Genomic DNA, 16,268 nt, shown 5'->3' on the forward strand with positions numbered 1-16,268 from the left:
TGCATTTTGTCAGCTGGGCATTCAAAGCAGATGAAGTGTGGCACTGAATGCAAGTATTGTGCTTCTGACTTTGTTCGTAAAGGAAACAGCGTTCCATTCAGGCAGGACAATGAGGGGTGCAGACATCCCTGCCCAGGTTTCTGCAGCGTGGAAGTCACAGGCCTCTTCTGCGCTGGATATTTGCCCCTGCTCCTACTGCAAAACATTACTTTTGGCAGGCAAGCTACTATATATACACCAGTGTTGTTAAATCCAGCTGTGGAAAGTGCAGAGGTGCACACTGTGCTTACAGTGATTTAGTCTGTCTACCCTGGGGCTAGGGACAGAAATTACACAAACTGGTATAAGCAATTGGAAACCGGTTCAAATCTGTAACACAACAGAAGTTCAGTGCCCATAAACCACTTTCAAAATGGCTGAAACCAGTATAAGATAAACCTGGATGGATATAGTATCAGACTTAACTAATTTAATTCGGTTTATTGAACTTCTGTCCCAGATCCCCTCCAGATTCAAGCCATCTGCTCCAGCAGACCAGGGAGGCGTGCTCTGGCGCCCCTCACCCCCACCCAGCTTCTGGCTTGGGCCACTGCAGGCACATGGCTGCATTTCTGGAATCAAAAGTGAATGTCTGTTCACTTGTTAATCGGTTCAATTTACACAGTTTAGACTAATCCGTGGAGATTGAATTGATTCAGCCTTGGGCTTTTTGATTGTCTGTACTTAGCCTGGAGGTTTGCGCTAGAACAACTACCCCACTGCTTATCACCATTGGCTGAAGTTCCCAAAGCCATTTGTACCATGTGGCAATCTAGTGGGTGTGAAGCAGAGCTGCCTGGGAACAAGGAACTACTTGCAGTGTGGCTGCCTGGGGAAAAGGGATGACTTAGCCAAATAGCTCAAGGCCAAATAGTTTCTGCACTTCCTGAGCCTGGTGCTTTCATATGCCTTCTTAACCCCACTGTGGAAAAATGAAAGAGCAGCCAATCCGTTTCGGGAAAATAAAGCAAATTCAACAACTTCACTTTAGCCATCCTGGCTGGCAATGAGAAAGCAGAGAAAGGCTGTCCCGCCAAACTCGCACCTCCGACACAGGAACAGCACAGGGGTTGGCCATGGCACCCCCTTCCGATCGCAAGCTGAAATGGCATTGCAGAGACCCTTCCATTAGACTCCAACTGCAAAATTAATTACTGGGGAGCTGGGAAGGGGAAAGTTGAAACAAAGAGCTAAATTGTGTATTGGAAGGGCAGGGGTGAGGGAAGGAACCTACGATCAGTAATGGAATTTAAGGGAAAAAAAAAAAAAAAGGCAGGGCAAATATGTGGTTGTTCTCATCTTTCCTAGTGAGCAAGCCAAGGAAGTGTCACAATGAGGCCGGGTGCAGCTGTGCTGCAGAAAACATGCTCGCAATAAGGCAATATACTTTCACTCACAGAAATGTTACCCCATAGAGAGTGAGAACTTTGGCCCAAAGCTGCCCGTGTAGTTACTTACTCTGTTCAAGATCCAATTATGACCCTTGGGCCCACAGCAGTTGAGCACATCAGAAGCATTCATAGGTTGTTATCCTTCCAACACCCACCCCTTGGAGATTGGGAATGATTTACCCAACATGTTTAGAGATGGGTATTACAAGCCTGGGACGTTACTATGCAGTAAGATGGGTGTGAATGTATGGTGCACTAGCTACTCCGCACTAGCCCCACATGTAGATGCTCTTAATGTGCATTCAGTGAGACTCTGCAGGGGCTGCTTACTTCACTTTGAAAATAGATTATACCTCCTCAGTCTTAGTCTGCAAGAGTTAATGAGGAATACCATATTTTCCTCACATACAACATGCACCATGCCTCCAAAAGAGATGTTGGAAATTTCAGTGCAATTTATATACAAGAAATAAGGTAAGAAGAGTTTCTGCCTTACCAGGCAAAAGTGAAAGTCAGATGTGCATACTACTTACAGGCAACAGAAGAGAGAGCAGGTTCAGCTCTTTTGCTGCTGCTACCGAGTTACTTACTACAAGAAACGTTTGGTTTTGTTCTTTAGCCTGCCTTTCAAAAAACAAGATGTGAATTTTATTCTAGGCTGGGTTGTATGTGAGCAAACATGGCAGACGGCGTGGTTTAAGTTCACACTCCAAGTAGAGCAGCCCTAAGCAGCTCACCCAAGGAATGTATCACTAAGCTAGAAATTGAACCATGCCATTAAAGTCTAGGCCAGAACCTCATCTACTTAACCATGTGTTTTGTCCTTAAATACTCACATTTTAGTATTTTCCCATTTATTTCCCTTCCCCACTACCTTCTTTTTCTGTTCTGCTGCTTTGAGGACCAGCCTGCGGCTGCTTACCTTCCAAATACAGGAGCAAAACTTTCCCAGCGTCAAACCTGAATAATTTATCACTGTCCAAACGCAGGCGAGTCAACAGCTCCGAATATATTTTTCCATGACTCTGTTAGGGTGTGGGCTGTCCCTCCGGCCTCCCGGGGGGACAGCAGTCCTGCATTCGTAACCCATGCAATGGACTGGAGGGCAGAGCACTCAATCTATGCACGCGCTGTTGAGGAGAACAAGAGTCTCATTTCTTGAGGACACAACTTACCTCTGGGTCTGGATCCAACACACTTACATCAGCGTAAACTGCTTTTATGCTGGGGTGAACAAGGAAGAGACGCAGTGTAAGCCTTTGTGCCAGCGTGCTTACCGGGGTTTGGGGAAAAGCAGCAGGAAAGAGACACCAGTGTAGCTTGGTGCGTGTCCATGCTTTTCCTGGATTACCCATTTGTTCATGACTACTGCATGTTCTCTTACTACCCGGTGGAAAGGCAGCATAATAGTTGCCTATTGTTGCAGGAAGCCCAAGGCAACTGCTTGTCTGTCCACTGTGGATCGCTGTATGATTTTTTGTCGGTGTAGACGAATTATACCAGTGTTAACGCGCCGTCTCTTCTGTTTGCCCAAGACTCCCTTTACTGCTGCTCCTCGAGTCAAAGCCCAACAAGCTTTTTCCTATTAGTTATCCCTTGGCGTGCACATGCCATCCAAAACGCCATTCATTTCAGCATTCTTACCTTGTTTGCCTTGCATGAAGCAACATGTAACCACCTGCCTTCCAGTAGAGACCCCGGCACCAATCCTCTGCACGTCCAGGGCAGGTGTCGCAAGGGCAGCTTTCTGGACCCTTCATGCCCTCAGCCCGCTCTGTCCCTTTATGGAGGACTGCTGGTCCCGTGGCAGCAGCAATCGGCCTGTCTCACACCAGTGACCTGCATGGCAAAAGGGACTGGGCTGTTGGGAGTCCCGTTGGGATCAGTCCCTCCTTTCAACTATCTGCCTACCCCCCCCCCCATCACGCATCATCCTTCCCACCTAGTCTCGGTGCTTCTCCTTCCAGTCTATCCTCCTCCCTCCATCTTTCCAGTCTTCCCCCTCATCCCTCCATTTTCTCTCATTCCCTCCATTCTTTTTAAATGCTCTTGTCATTCCCCCCATTTTCCCCCTTCCCCTCAATCACGTCTCTATCCTTCCCTCCCTCACACCCTTTTTCCCGCCTTTTTAACCCCATTCCCTCTCGCGCATGCGCCCCAGAACAGCCCCAACCCCGCCCAACGGGTTGCGCATGCGCAGTACCACACCATCGAGGGCGAGCGCGCGCGCTCTGGGCATGTGCATTGCCGAGGGCCAGGCAGAGGCGGGTGAGCCTCGGCGCATGCGCCATGATGACCCAGCACTAGAGTAGAGGGGGCGCCTGATTCTCAGTTGGCGCACGCGTACTTATTAATCAAGAGTGGGACGGGAGGAGGCCTCTGCGCGTGCGCAATAGGAGGATGGTTTCTCCCCGTTCCTCGCTGCCTTGCTGCTCTCGGCGCATGCGCGCGGGGCGGCCCACGGCCCAGGCGGCAGAGGCAAGATGGCGGCGGTGGTACAGAACGTCGTGAAGCTGTGAGTGGTTTCGCCCCCCACCTCCTTTCACCCCCCCCGGTGGGGGCAGTGGTGCAGCCCGGGCCTCAGCCGCGCAAATGGAACGGGGGGACCCCCGGGCGAGACCAAGTCGCCGGAAAGGGGAGGGACGGAGCCGCGCTCCCTCTCCGGGGCTTTCATTGTTCGGCGCAAAGTTTCGCAGCCCGGGTTCTAGTTTGGGGGGAGGACCTGCCCCCCCCCAGCCCGGCAATGCGTGGGAACGGGGGGCTCTTTCCCCCCCAGGCTTACTTGGTAGCGCCCGTGGAGGGGGGATGGGACCCCCGTGGAGTTGTGGGGGGCAGTAGGGGCCCTGTAGGGAAGGGGGGCCTCTGGGGGAGGTGGGGATGGGGCTGGGGGGCACTTCTTAGGGGGTTTTTGGGGTGGGGGGTTAGGACGGGGTGTGGGGGGGTAGGAGGGGACGTGGGGGAGGGGGTGTTTTGGGTGGAGGTTAGGAGGGGACGTGGGGGAGGGGGTCTCTAGAGGGGAAGAGGCCCCCCCATAGGGGGTCTTGGGTGGCGGGGAGGCAGGAGGGACTCTGTGGGGGAGCAGGGGGAAGGGGAGCCCCCCAGAGGGTCTTTGTGGGGGTCTTAGGGGTGGAGAGGGGGGAAGCTTCTCTCCTGCTGGGCCCTTGGAGTTGGTGGGGGGGTGTCAGATCCTCTCCCCAAGGTCCCTGAGTGGGGGCAGGAAGCTGAGAGGGGAAGGTTTTGAGCCCCCTGCATAGGGGGCCTTATGGAGGGAGAGGGGTGAAGCCCCCTCCCATCAAGTTCCTTTGGGTGGATAGGGAAGAACATCCCTGGTCCCTGGGGGCAGCTCCGCAGGGATCCTTGGGGTGGAAGGAAAGACAAGGACCCCAAGGGGGGGAAAGGGGCCCCGCGGCATGGGGGACGAGGGAGGAAGAGATCACCCTGCTGTGAAGGGGTGGGGGGGAGCTCCAGTGCTGTTCTCACAATCTGGGCTTGCAAAATCATGGTGAATCAGCCAGAATCTGCCCTGAAGATGCGCAGGTTGGAACTGATGAGTGTTTGGGGACGGGGTGGGTTAGGATGGCATAGGGGTGTGGGATTGGATGGGGAGGGGCAGGGATGCATGGGACCCAAGCTCAGTCCCCTCCCTTCATAACGTCTCCAGCTTTGTCCTTTCTCCAGTGCGTCCTAAGGATGCCTGTAACATGGAAAGTCTGGCTGAATCCGCACTGGGAGCAGTACTTGGGACACGGGGGTAACTCCTGGAGGTTAATCGATGGCCGTGCTTCTGCTAGAATTCATCCTTTTCAGCCAAGCTTCTGCTTTCTCTTGTGAAAAGAGAGTTTCTTCCCCTTACAGTGCACCAAACAGCAGGAATTCTTAAAAAAAAAAAAAAAAATGCCTTGGGACAAGGCTGCGCTAGGCGCTGTATGTGCTCCCCTAAGGCCGAGATGCCCAGCTGTGGTACGGGGCTAATGATACTTACCTGTCTTGTCTATACAGTGAGTTACTCCGGGCAGCGGCTGGTTTTCACTGGGGGACTGGGCAGTGCCTCGCAGGGTTAAACAGTGCCTGTCATGACAGGCCCCAGTCTCAGCCTGAGGGTTTGTAGCACAGTCCCAGTCTGCAAACTGGGCTCATGGAACTTGTAGTCCACAGGGGGGAAAAACCATTCTGCAGTCCCAGCCTGGATAGAGACTGGAGCTTGGACTCGGTTATCTCAAACCTCTCTCTTCCTTCACAGGAGGTTTGTGAAGATAAAATGCATTAAAGATCCTAAGGGTCCTTGGGTTCTGCAGTGGGCAGTCGCTGCCCTACAGTATGCGCTCTGGCCCCAAATCTATACTGCAGCATCCCCCAGCAAGAGTATATCTACCCCCCCCAATCAGTGACTAACCTTTTGTACATTGCTGGGTTGTCAGGATGCTCAAAAAGCCAGTGAAATAGAAAGTATTGCATTATCCACTTGGTCACATGAGGGTGGAATGTATTTATTTTTCATGAAAAGGGTGGCTGTTTGCTTTTTGGAGCAGAAAGTTGTGAATGTCTCTTTGCGGTGAGGATAGCTGAAATGCTGAGGAGCTGCCGCCCAGTCTTAAAAAGACAGCATTGGTCTCCTGATTGTGGCTTAGTGTGTTTTAACGGTCCCAAGGCACGTTATCTCTGTGCAAACCTTTCAGGAAGCCTTTATGTCAAGGCACGAGTTTGCCTCGCTTTGTTTCCATCGCTGGAAAAATTGCGACTCTCTTGCTGTCATTGAAAAACAGGCAGGAATTTTATAAAGGGGTTTCACGGGGCGCTCTTTCCATTCCTTGTCCCCCCTCACCACCACCACCCAAGTATCCTGTCCATTTCCTTTCCCCACAATTAATTGTAATAACTTCCAGCACAAAACTCTTTTCTGAGATTCTTGCCAATGGGGGTGGAAGTAATTGTATTAGCTGAAGCCATCCATAAAATGGGGTTTTGAGCGTAATTTCTCTGGTTAGTGCCAGCTAGATAACTTCTGCTTGTGGTGTTAGCTAAGATTGGAAACAGGCCGCTATGTAAAATTGTCCTCAGATGCAATGCAGTCCCAGCTTTGAAAATCTTCATATCCAAATGGACAAAGGAAGATGGGAGAGTATTTTTAGGGGGCAGGGGGGAGGATGGGGAAATTATGACACTGGAAACCAGACCTCCTGTCTTGTCTCACTGTGGTTCTTAATTCATGACCCCTGCTGTGTCTCAAGCAGTATTTGTAAAACCTTTTAAGGAAACATTTTTTGTGGAGCAGGAGTCAGATCTTGCCCTCAAGCCGACCAGTGGGTGATTCTGTTAAAATCTGTGGAGCCGCACTGTGTATAATTGAAGGCAGAATATGTTCCTCTGTATGCTTTCTCAAAGTGTTTGGCAAGGGAAATATTACAAGATAAGATAATTTTTAAAAGGGGGTGCTGGAAAGAGATACTATACTTAGTTGTATACCACATGCCTTCAGATAAAACTGGCACCTTGTCTGAGGGCAAAGTAGATGAAAGAAAAGAGAGATTCGTTCCATTTAGCTAGAGTGTTCAGAACCATTTAAGACAAACCCCCTAAGTTTCAATAACTAGTCTTAGGGGAAAAGGTGAGTGTGGTATGTGCATAAATAAGGTATTTATTTTGTCCTTCACTGTGGCCTGAACCCTTGTAAAGAAGTTGAGTTCGTAGGTTCATAGGGAAGTTGGGCTGGGAAGGGACCTCAGGAGGTCACATCTAGTCCAGCCTCCTGGTCAAGGTAGGAAGGACCCCAGCCAAGTGTCTGTCCAACCTGCTGAGCATTTCCAGGGATGGAGACTCCGCCAGCCTCTTCCGATGCATGGCCACCCTCAGAGTCGGGAAGTTCTTCCTTATCTCCCACCTCAATTTCCCCTGCTGCAACTTGAGGCTGTTGCTCCTAGTCCTGTCCCCTGTGGTCACAGAGAGAAGCCTATCTCCCCATCCCATATCATTGCTCTTCAGGGTTTTGAGACTGTGATCAAATCTCCTGCTTAGTCTTCTCTAGACTAAATACTCCTAGTTGTTTTAGTTTGTCCTTGTATCATAAGGCATGCTTCCCAGGCTTCTAATCATTATTGTCCACCTTCTTGAAGTGTGGGGCCCAAAACTGGACGTGGGAGTCCAGGTGAGGCCTCGCTTGTGCTGAACGGAGCGAGAGAGACACTGCCTTTGACTTGCAAGAGACACTTCTGTTAATACAGCCCAGTCTGGTGTTGGCTTTGTGTGCAGCAAAAGCACCCTGTTGGCTCATATTCAGGTTATGCTCTACAGTAACCCCCAAGTCTTTCTCTGCAGTCTTGCAGCCCAGGCAGTCATGCCCCAGTCTGTGTTTGTGCATGCAGTTATTCCGCAGGACATCTAGATTCCAGAATGAATTCCCGTCGGCGTTTGAGGTATCAAAGAACTCTTTTTTTCTTTCCTTCCTTCCTTTGGATATTTTTGTATTTGCGGGACTTAAACCAAAAATAACAGCATGGGGGAGGTTGTTCAAGGGAGAGTTGTACTTTTATTTGATGTTTTGAGGCTAATTAAGCTCTCTTCAGCGAACGCAGAGGAGTGGCGTTATGATAAAACACAAGAACGAGAAATCCAGGCTGATTGCACGGTATTAGATGGAGCCACATGAAAATACAGATCCAATTCCAATAAAAAAAAAAGCTTCCACCTCTGTTTGAAGCAGAGAATTGAGCCATCTGTGCAGGGAAGATTTCCTGTCTTCCACCGAGTTGCCTCTTTCCTGTGGCTTTTCCTGCTTTTAATTCTTCCCTGACCCATTCTCTAGCTGCCTAGACAGTCAAAGCTGCATCAGTCTTTTCCAGGGGGATTCTTGCCCTGTTTCTCACAGCTGTAGAAACATTTTCTGCTCGGAAAACAGCACTAAAATAATGTAGTGGGAGAGCACTGCCCTTCGCATCTTGGGGCCTAAAATTTATTTTACGGGGGGTGGAATTTAACCCTGTTTTACACCGGGAGAATTGACTCGCACTGCTAGTAAATCCAGGCACACAAGGTGCGAGTGTTGGGAATGGAGGCCAGTTCTAGCCACCCACCATTCAGTGCTCTTTCCACTCCTCTATAGTGGGTTGGAGAGGGTGTCGTTTGTAGCCCAGTTGTGGGTACCAAAGGTGGCCCCATCCAGTCTGCACCCATCTGAGGAGGTGTGCAGCAAACGCATACAGAGGTTTGGCTGTGGCATACGTAAATGCGGACCTGCATCTGCGTCAGTAGTTGTCAACCAGGGTGCTGCGGGAAAGTCGCAGCTCGGCCTTGAAATGTCTGGGGTGGCATGCAACGTTAGCTCTGTTCGATATGAAAATATGATTTGCTGGAGAAGCCCAGAAAATCCAGTAGGAATCCAGAGTGTCCAAACCCTTCTGACCTGTTAGGATCTTTCAGAGTTCTTTGCAGCAGAAGAATTGCTCAGCATTTCGCCTGTGATGAACTGGCATTTTCCGAGGGGGGCCTGGAGCCTAACAAGGCAGGGAACTGCCGATCTTGAGTCCACGGCATAGCTGGAGACAGCTAACCTATGTCCACATTCAGCCTATATTACGTCTCAGAGCCACGGTCTAGCTGCATTGGTGACTATACCTGGGTCTGCCTGTGTTGTTCACTGTGAGAGCAGATTTTATCCCTAATCTAGCAGTCGGCAAAACTTGTGGTCAGTCCAGGGATGACGTCATTAGCTCCGTATCTTCGCTTGGCTACCAGATCTTCCTCTGCTTCAGTTAGTGCGAGGGGTCCTTAGGCCGGTCTGAAAGTCTGTGGGTCAGGTGCGTGGCCAGGGGTAGGTTCTGCCTAAAATGCATGTTGACCGCTGTTATTTCCAGGCGGTTATTTTTTTGCGCTTGTAAAAAGGCTGAGGCCTGTCACTTATATTCAGCCTCAATAGCTCTACGAGATCCTAGGCTGTCACACCCTGTCCTCCGTGGTTTCAGATCTAATTTGGGATGGAGGGGTTTAAAACTCCCCCTTCCCTCGCGTTGTGCCCCTCACTTGTGAATTCTCATGCAGAGCCTGAAAGCCCTTCTCCTGTGTGCCTTTTAACTCGTTACTCAGCCTCCTCACCCGTTTGTAATTACAGAGCTGCGTTCCCAAGCCGGATCGAACGCTTTCCTCCCCCCGCCACCGTCTGCCTTGCGCTCTCTGGTTTGATGTAGTCATTTCGGCCGGTATTAAAGTGTCAGGATCAATATACATCAGTGTAAACAAAGGGGAGTTACGCTAACATATTTATCCAATTTTCTTTCCTCTCCTGTCCCAGCATCAGGGAATATAAAACTCCTCTCTCCTGCGCTTTCTCCTACAGCAGCTGACGGCAGTCAGATTTTCTGCTTCCCTTCCCCACCATACTTTGTGGCGAGATTTTAACGTCCAAATTACAGTAATTACAGCTCATTCAATTAAGTGAGAGTTTTAGTGCTGCCGTAGCAAAAAGAAGGGAACCTGAAAGGGGGGGAGGGGGAAAATTGCATTTAACCCAAGCAGCACATTTTTTTCCTGTTGGTCCCTGGTTTCTCCTTGGTGATTTTTTGCTAGCTGATTTCTTTTCTCTGTCCCGATCTATATATTGAAGTGTGGTTTCAGCATGGCATTACAATGGGATCGTAGAAATGTCCGGCTGGAAGGGACTGTTGGAGGTCATCTAGTCTAACCCCCTGCACGGGGCAGGTTTGTCCCTGTTCAAACCATCCCATGCAAGCGCTCATCTAAGCTGTTCCTAAAAACTAGGCAACTTCCAGCCATACGACTACAAGACGCATTGCGCCAAGACCACCTAACCTTTCACAGGTAAAGCAGGGGATGTGGACTCGAGGATGCCAGCTGAGTGAACCTCTGGTGTGTGTAGGATGTCCGTTCTGCTTGAGTCTGGAGGTGGTGCCATTCTTAGGGGGATGCTCCATATCTACGTGCTGCAGACTGGTGACCCATCAGTATCTTTGCGGTGCGTTTGAGGCCATTCTGTCTTCGTGGCTGCAGGGGAAGCTCAGTGCCCTCTTCTCAAGCTGCAGTCCTCCACTGCTTGGCCTCTGAGGATCTCCATATCTGCGTAGCAAACCCCGCACCCCTGCTTTGTACTGCTAAACCCCAGAAAGAAGGCTTTGGAATAATGCTGAGGGTATGTTGTCCAGCACATGTGCTCTAGGCACTCGGCACCATTTCAAAGCTGCTATCTGGCCTCAATTTGGGGGGGGACTGGTGTGGAAGTGAGGGGGATGGGGCATCTTTCACACCATGCCCAGGAGAACCATTGGGTAAGCATATTTGCGCACAGTGACGTTGATGTGAACATTTTGGAGACAGCTTATAGTCATTCACACTTGTCTTAGCAGTTTCTTCCTCCTTGAGTGGCCCCCAACATAGTGATCCCTCCACCTGCCAAATCCATTTGCTTCTCAGTTGTCTGCTGGTGTTATCTTATATAGCACTGCTATTTAGGGCAAAAATAGGAGAGGAATCCTTTATCTCTGAAATGTCACCGGGGTAGAATTTGCTGAAGGTGCAAAAAGTACCAGGGGATCTGTGATGACTGCAAGTGACTGACTGTTTTTTATCCGCTAGTGGATTTAATTACCTGTATTGATGTTCCAGATGGTAGAAATGGCTCATTACTGCCAGCAGAAAGGGGAGGGATGGGAGACAGTCTCGCTCTGTTTTGATGTGAGATCTATGAAGTTGTTTATGCATGCTGTGGTTTTTTCACTTGTTGGATGAAATCTTTCAAGGATGATATTCTCCGCCGCTCTTAACACGTTCTTCTCTTCCGTACGTTTGACCTTATCATCAGGGGCATGATTCGATAATGCCTACTTTGATTTCTTGCCGTCTCAGACAGAGTATTTTGCATTGAGGTGAAACAGGACTAGCAAATAGTCACAGAAATCAAAACTGGGTCGAACGTGTGTGTCTGCTTCATTTTCTTAGGGATAGTTCCTTTTTTTTGTGGCTATTTAGACATCAAAATCTTAGTCTAGAAATTTGCTGACAGTTCATATATAAACCAAGGTAATGCTCTGGGATGCCTCGCATCTCTCAAATAAGATACGCACCTTGTTTTGGAAAGGTAGAGTGAAGAAAACAGTTTTCCTGTGAACCAAGCGGTTCAGAATCAGTTTCTTTTTTTTAAGATCCACAGCCTGATTTTTCAGTTGCTAAATTTTCAGGGGAGAAGCAGAGCATGGTATGTGCGTCAAATAAGGTTGTTTTCAGAGCTACCATCTTGCATTAATATCTGTTTCAACTGTTGCTCAGAAAACTGCCATGCGCGGTTCCTACGTGGTGCATCAGTTGGTGATGCTTTCTGAATGGTATCAACTGGACTGACGTAATGATATCCTATTTTAAAAGTGGGGGTGACTTAGTTACCCCCCCCCCAGTGGAACCAGTGATGCTTTTGTCTGCTCTTTTGCAAAAGTGCATTTAAACTGGTGCAAAGGAAGGCAACCAAGAATATCAGGTCTGCCCTAGTAGGAGAGATTAAAAGGGTCGGGACTTCAGTTTGGGAAGGAGAAGGCTGAGGGAGCATAGGACAGAGGTCTATACAGTCATGAAGCACGTGGAGCAAGTGAATAGGGACCTGCTATTCCCCAAATCCCAGACTATTAGAACTAGGGAGCCCTACTGAAATAAACAGGAGGCTTAACAAGAGAAAGGTGGAATCTCCGTCCTTGGAGGTTTTAACGCTCAGCTAGACAAAGCCTTGGCTGGGATGATGTAGTTGGGGCTGGTCCTGCTTGGAGCAGGGGGCTGGACTAGATGTGACCTCCTGAGCTTCCTTCACCACTCCTTGTCTGTGATTCTATGAAAGGACGTTTTATAGGTAGCACACCGTTAATACGTGGAACTCTTTACCAGTAGAGGCAGGGTAGTCTGGTCAGATTCAGAAAGGGGATAGGCAGATCCATGGAGGACAGGTTATTAATGGCTGTTAGAACAGGAAGGGATACATCCTCTGGCATCTCTAAACTGATGATGGGTCGATGCTAGAGAAGGGTGTTGCAGGAGATTTCATAGACATTAGAGCTGGAAGGGACCTCGGAAGATCATCGAGTCCAGCCTCCTGCCCAAAGGGCAGGAAGTCAGCTGGGGTCATAGGATCCCAGCAAGATAAGCATCCAGTTTGCTCTTGAAGGTGTTCGGTGTAGGCACTTGAACCACCTCCAATGGCAGGCTGTTCCAGACCTTGGGGGCTCGGACAGTAAAGAAATTCTTCCTTATGTCCAGCCTGAAACGATCTTGTAGTAGTTTATGACCATTCGACCTAGTCGTCATCCCTTGGGGCACTCTGGTGAACAAACGTTCCCCCAGATACTGGTGGTCACCCCTGATAAACTTATAGGTGGCCATCAGATCACCCCTGAGCCTGCGCTTTTCCAGGCTAAAGAGCCCCAGGGCTCTCAGCCTGTCATGGTAGGGTCTGCTTCCCTGACCTCTGATCATGTGCGTGGCTCTTCTCTGGACTCTCTCAAGCTTCTCCACATCCTTTTTGAATTGTGGAGCCCAAAACTGGATGCAGTACTCCAGCTGCGGCCTCACTAAGGCCGAGTACAAGGGGAGAATGACGTCCCAGGATTTGCTTGAGAAGCATCTATGGATGCAAGCCAGCGTTTTGGTCGCTTTAGTAGCCACAGCATCGCACTGCAGGCTCATGTTCATCTTGTGGTCAATGATGACCCCCAAGTCTCTTTCTTCCATAGTGCTAACCAACATAGCACTGCCGAGCCTATAAGGATGCTGCGGGGTTTTCTTCCCAAGGTGGAGAACCTTGCATTTATCGGCGTTGAACACCATCAGATTCTCGTCCGCCCACTTGCTGAGCCTGTCCAGGTCAGCCTGGATCATCCGCCTGTCTTCTGGTGTGGATGCTTTGCCCCAAAGTTTGGTGTCATCGGCGAACTTGGCCAGTCCGCTTCTGACTCCAGTGTCCACATCATTCATGAAGATGTTGAACAGTATGGGTCCAAGGACAGGGCCTTGGGGGACCCCACTGGTCACAGGACACCACGATGAGTGACTTCCATCGACCACCACCCTCTGGGTCCGACCCTGGAGCCAGTTTTCCAGCCAGTGGATCGTGGAGGACCCAAGGCAACAATTGGCCAGTTTTTCCAAGAGGTGATCATGGGAAACCAGATCGAAGGCTTTTCTGAAGTCAAGATATATGACATCAATCTCTTCTCCCTTGTCCAGGTGATAGGTCACCTGGTCGTAGAAAGAAATGAGATTGGTCAAGCAAGACCTACCCGCAACAAACCCGTGCTGGCTATCCCTTAAGATGTTGGTGTCGGCCAGTCCATTAAGGATGGCCTCTTTAATAAACTTTTCTAAGATCTTCTCCGGGATAGAAGTCAGGCTAATGGGCCTATAGTTAGCCGGATCCACTTTCCTCCCTTTCTTGAAGACAAGCACCACATTGGCCTTCTTCCAGTCTTCGGGCACTACACCAGAGCGCCAAGAGTTTTCAAAGATCCGTGCTAGAGGCTGGGCTATGATGCTCGCCAGCTCCTTGAGTACCCTGGGGTGAAGATTGTCAGGGCCGGCTGACTTGAAGGTATCCTGCTTCTCAAGATGTTCCTTCACGAAGTCAGCATCAATGGAGGGCTGGATCACTCTAAACATGCCTTGTTCATATGCTATCCCTCCCAAAGTGATGGTGTTCGATTTTCTAGCCACATAAATGGCACGAGTAGGTCCACAGCTCGGATCCTGTGTGGAGTTGGTCCACAGGTGTGATTGGGCCCTACACCATGCCCCCTGATCCAGCCATGCGCCGGGTTGATTTAGTGCACCAGGCTATATTATTTGGCCTGCAGGTCTGGACACTTGGCAGTAGGAAAGCAATCATTAATGCTGCCACTGCTTCTCAGCCACCAAATTTCAGGACCTATGGGGAGTGCCCCTGCTCTAAAGCATCCATTCCAGCCACTGTCAGAGATGGGACACTGGGCTAGAAAGGCCATTGGTCTGACCTTATGGTGTAGCTCCAAACTCTTGAGGGGTAAGTCTGTGGCTGTAGCTAATGCTGGGTTTCCTCTGCTCTTTCTGTCTGCAGCCTGGGAGAGCAGTACTACAAGGATGCGATGGAGCAGTGCCACAACTACAATGCTAGGCTGTGTGCAGAGAGGAGTGTCCGACTCCCCTTCCTGGACTCGCAGACAGGGGTGGCGCAGAGTAACTGCTACATCTGGATGGAGAAGCGTCATCGAGGCCCAGGTGAGTGCTCTTTCCTGGTGCTATCTTGCAGCGAGGCCTCCTGGAGTCCCTGGTATTGCCCCCTGCTTCAGTTTTTCCAGAGTTGTGACCTGGAGCTGGCTTTATTATGAAGACACTGTGCTTCATCATGGCTGCCAGCTTCTCTCTATTGCTGCCAGCAAGAGGTCGCACCATTCCCCTCTTGCTTTCCCAGCTGTTCTTAAGTTGGTTTTGGCTTACTGCCTCCAATTTGAGAGCTGCTACCAAAGGGTTAACACCACACTGCACCCCTCCTCCTTGCTGGCAGGGAGAGAGAAGCTCATGGCCATCTTGAAGCACGGTGCCTTCATGCTTCTATTCTTCCCTGCTTTTGTTCTGGTGAAGAAAAATCAGCTTACCCGTTTTACTGATTTTTGAATACTGATTTTTGGAAGGCTGTTTTTTGGGGGGGGGGGTGGGGGGGTATGTGTGGTATGCGTGTGGTACGTGTGAATATGGTAATTTATCCCAGATTTTAATCTGGGGTCAAATTAGCTCACAGCAAAGAGCAGAGCTGCAGTAGGTGCTATTATAGTACCTGGCCACTAGGTGGCAGCGAGTGCTTTGCATCAGACCAGCTGCTACCCCTGGGTTAAATGAGCTAGGGGAGTCCACATGCGCTACAACAGGTCACTTGACTCCGGTTTCCAAACTCTCTACATAAATACGAAGCCTGAGATGATGGATGGGAGAGCGTGAGGGAGCCACGAGACCACATCAGTCATCACGCCAGATTGCCACGGGCAACGCAAAGCCAGACTTGGGTGTGAGCTAGTTGAAAGAGCTGGGTAAAGTGAGGCTGGGACCGTCTTGCTCTGTGATTGCACAGTACTGAGTGCAGCGTGTCCATTGCATGGCCTGCATGTTCTTTCAATGCCAGCATCCACAAGAGCAAAGTTTTGCAAAAGTCTTTGTTCATCGCTTGCCTGATGGATGCCAGGGTACTGGGTGTTTTTTCCAGGCCTCCTGGGTTTGTTGGTTGACCATGGCATCAGACTCTCTTGATCACAGCTCCTCAGAGCAGAAGTTAGGGTGTGGGCACTCAGCTGCCCCTTCTTGTCCAGGGGTTTGCTGTGCCTCTCTCTCTCTCCCACATCCGGGAACGCCTATCTCCATTCTCAGCAGTTGGTGCTTCTGTTTTGCAGAAGTGGTTTGGGTGCTAGGACACCTGGGTTCTGTTCTCAGCTCTGACTTGTGTATTGCAAGTCAAATAGTTGGTCTGTGCCTCAGTTTGCCCCTCCTGCTCCGTGGGCTCAGACTGTCAAGGCAGGGCCTATCTGTAGTTCTTTCTCTTTCTCTCTTTCTGCCTCCTCCCGTGGAATCTTGCTGTTGGGGGGGACGGACCTGATCCCGCGACTAGATTCCCCCAGGGTTCTCAGTGAGTGTTTATTTTATGCTGGGCCTGTCTATGAGCCTGTATCCACCCCTCTTCCTTTCCCTTTTGACAGGCTTAGCTGCTGGCCAGCTGTACTCATACCCGGCACGTCGCTGGCGGAAAAAGCGCCGCTCTCACCCTCCCGAGGACCCCAGGCTCTCCTTCCCTTCCATCAAACCAGGTAACACTCTGTCCGCCCACGCGGCATGTCATCA

At 50.1% G+C, this 16,268-nt stretch overlaps 1 protein-coding gene across 1 annotated transcript in view; it reads left to right on the forward strand.

Annotated features, from left to right (window-relative positions):
• Positions 1 to 3,806: 3,806 nt before the first annotated feature.
• DPF2 (double PHD fingers 2) overlaps positions 3,807 to 16,268 on the forward strand; it is a 36,285-nt gene continuing 23,823 nt past the window's right edge. Inside the window, exons 1-3 of the mRNA XM_014596593.3 lie at positions 3,807 to 3,945; positions 14,500 to 14,660; positions 16,127 to 16,234. Coding sequence (XP_014452079.1) covers positions 3,914 to 3,945; positions 14,500 to 14,660; positions 16,127 to 16,234 — 301 coding nt within the window. The 5' untranslated portion in view covers positions 3,807 to 3,913. The remainder of the gene's footprint in view (positions 3,946 to 14,499; positions 14,661 to 16,126; positions 16,235 to 16,268) is intronic.

Source organism: Alligator mississippiensis, chromosome 15 (assembly GCF_030867095.1).
Source record: "Alligator mississippiensis isolate rAllMis1 chromosome 15, rAllMis1, whole genome shotgun sequence".
Classification (NCBI taxonomy): domain Eukaryota; kingdom Metazoa; phylum Chordata; order Crocodylia; family Alligatoridae; genus Alligator; species Alligator mississippiensis.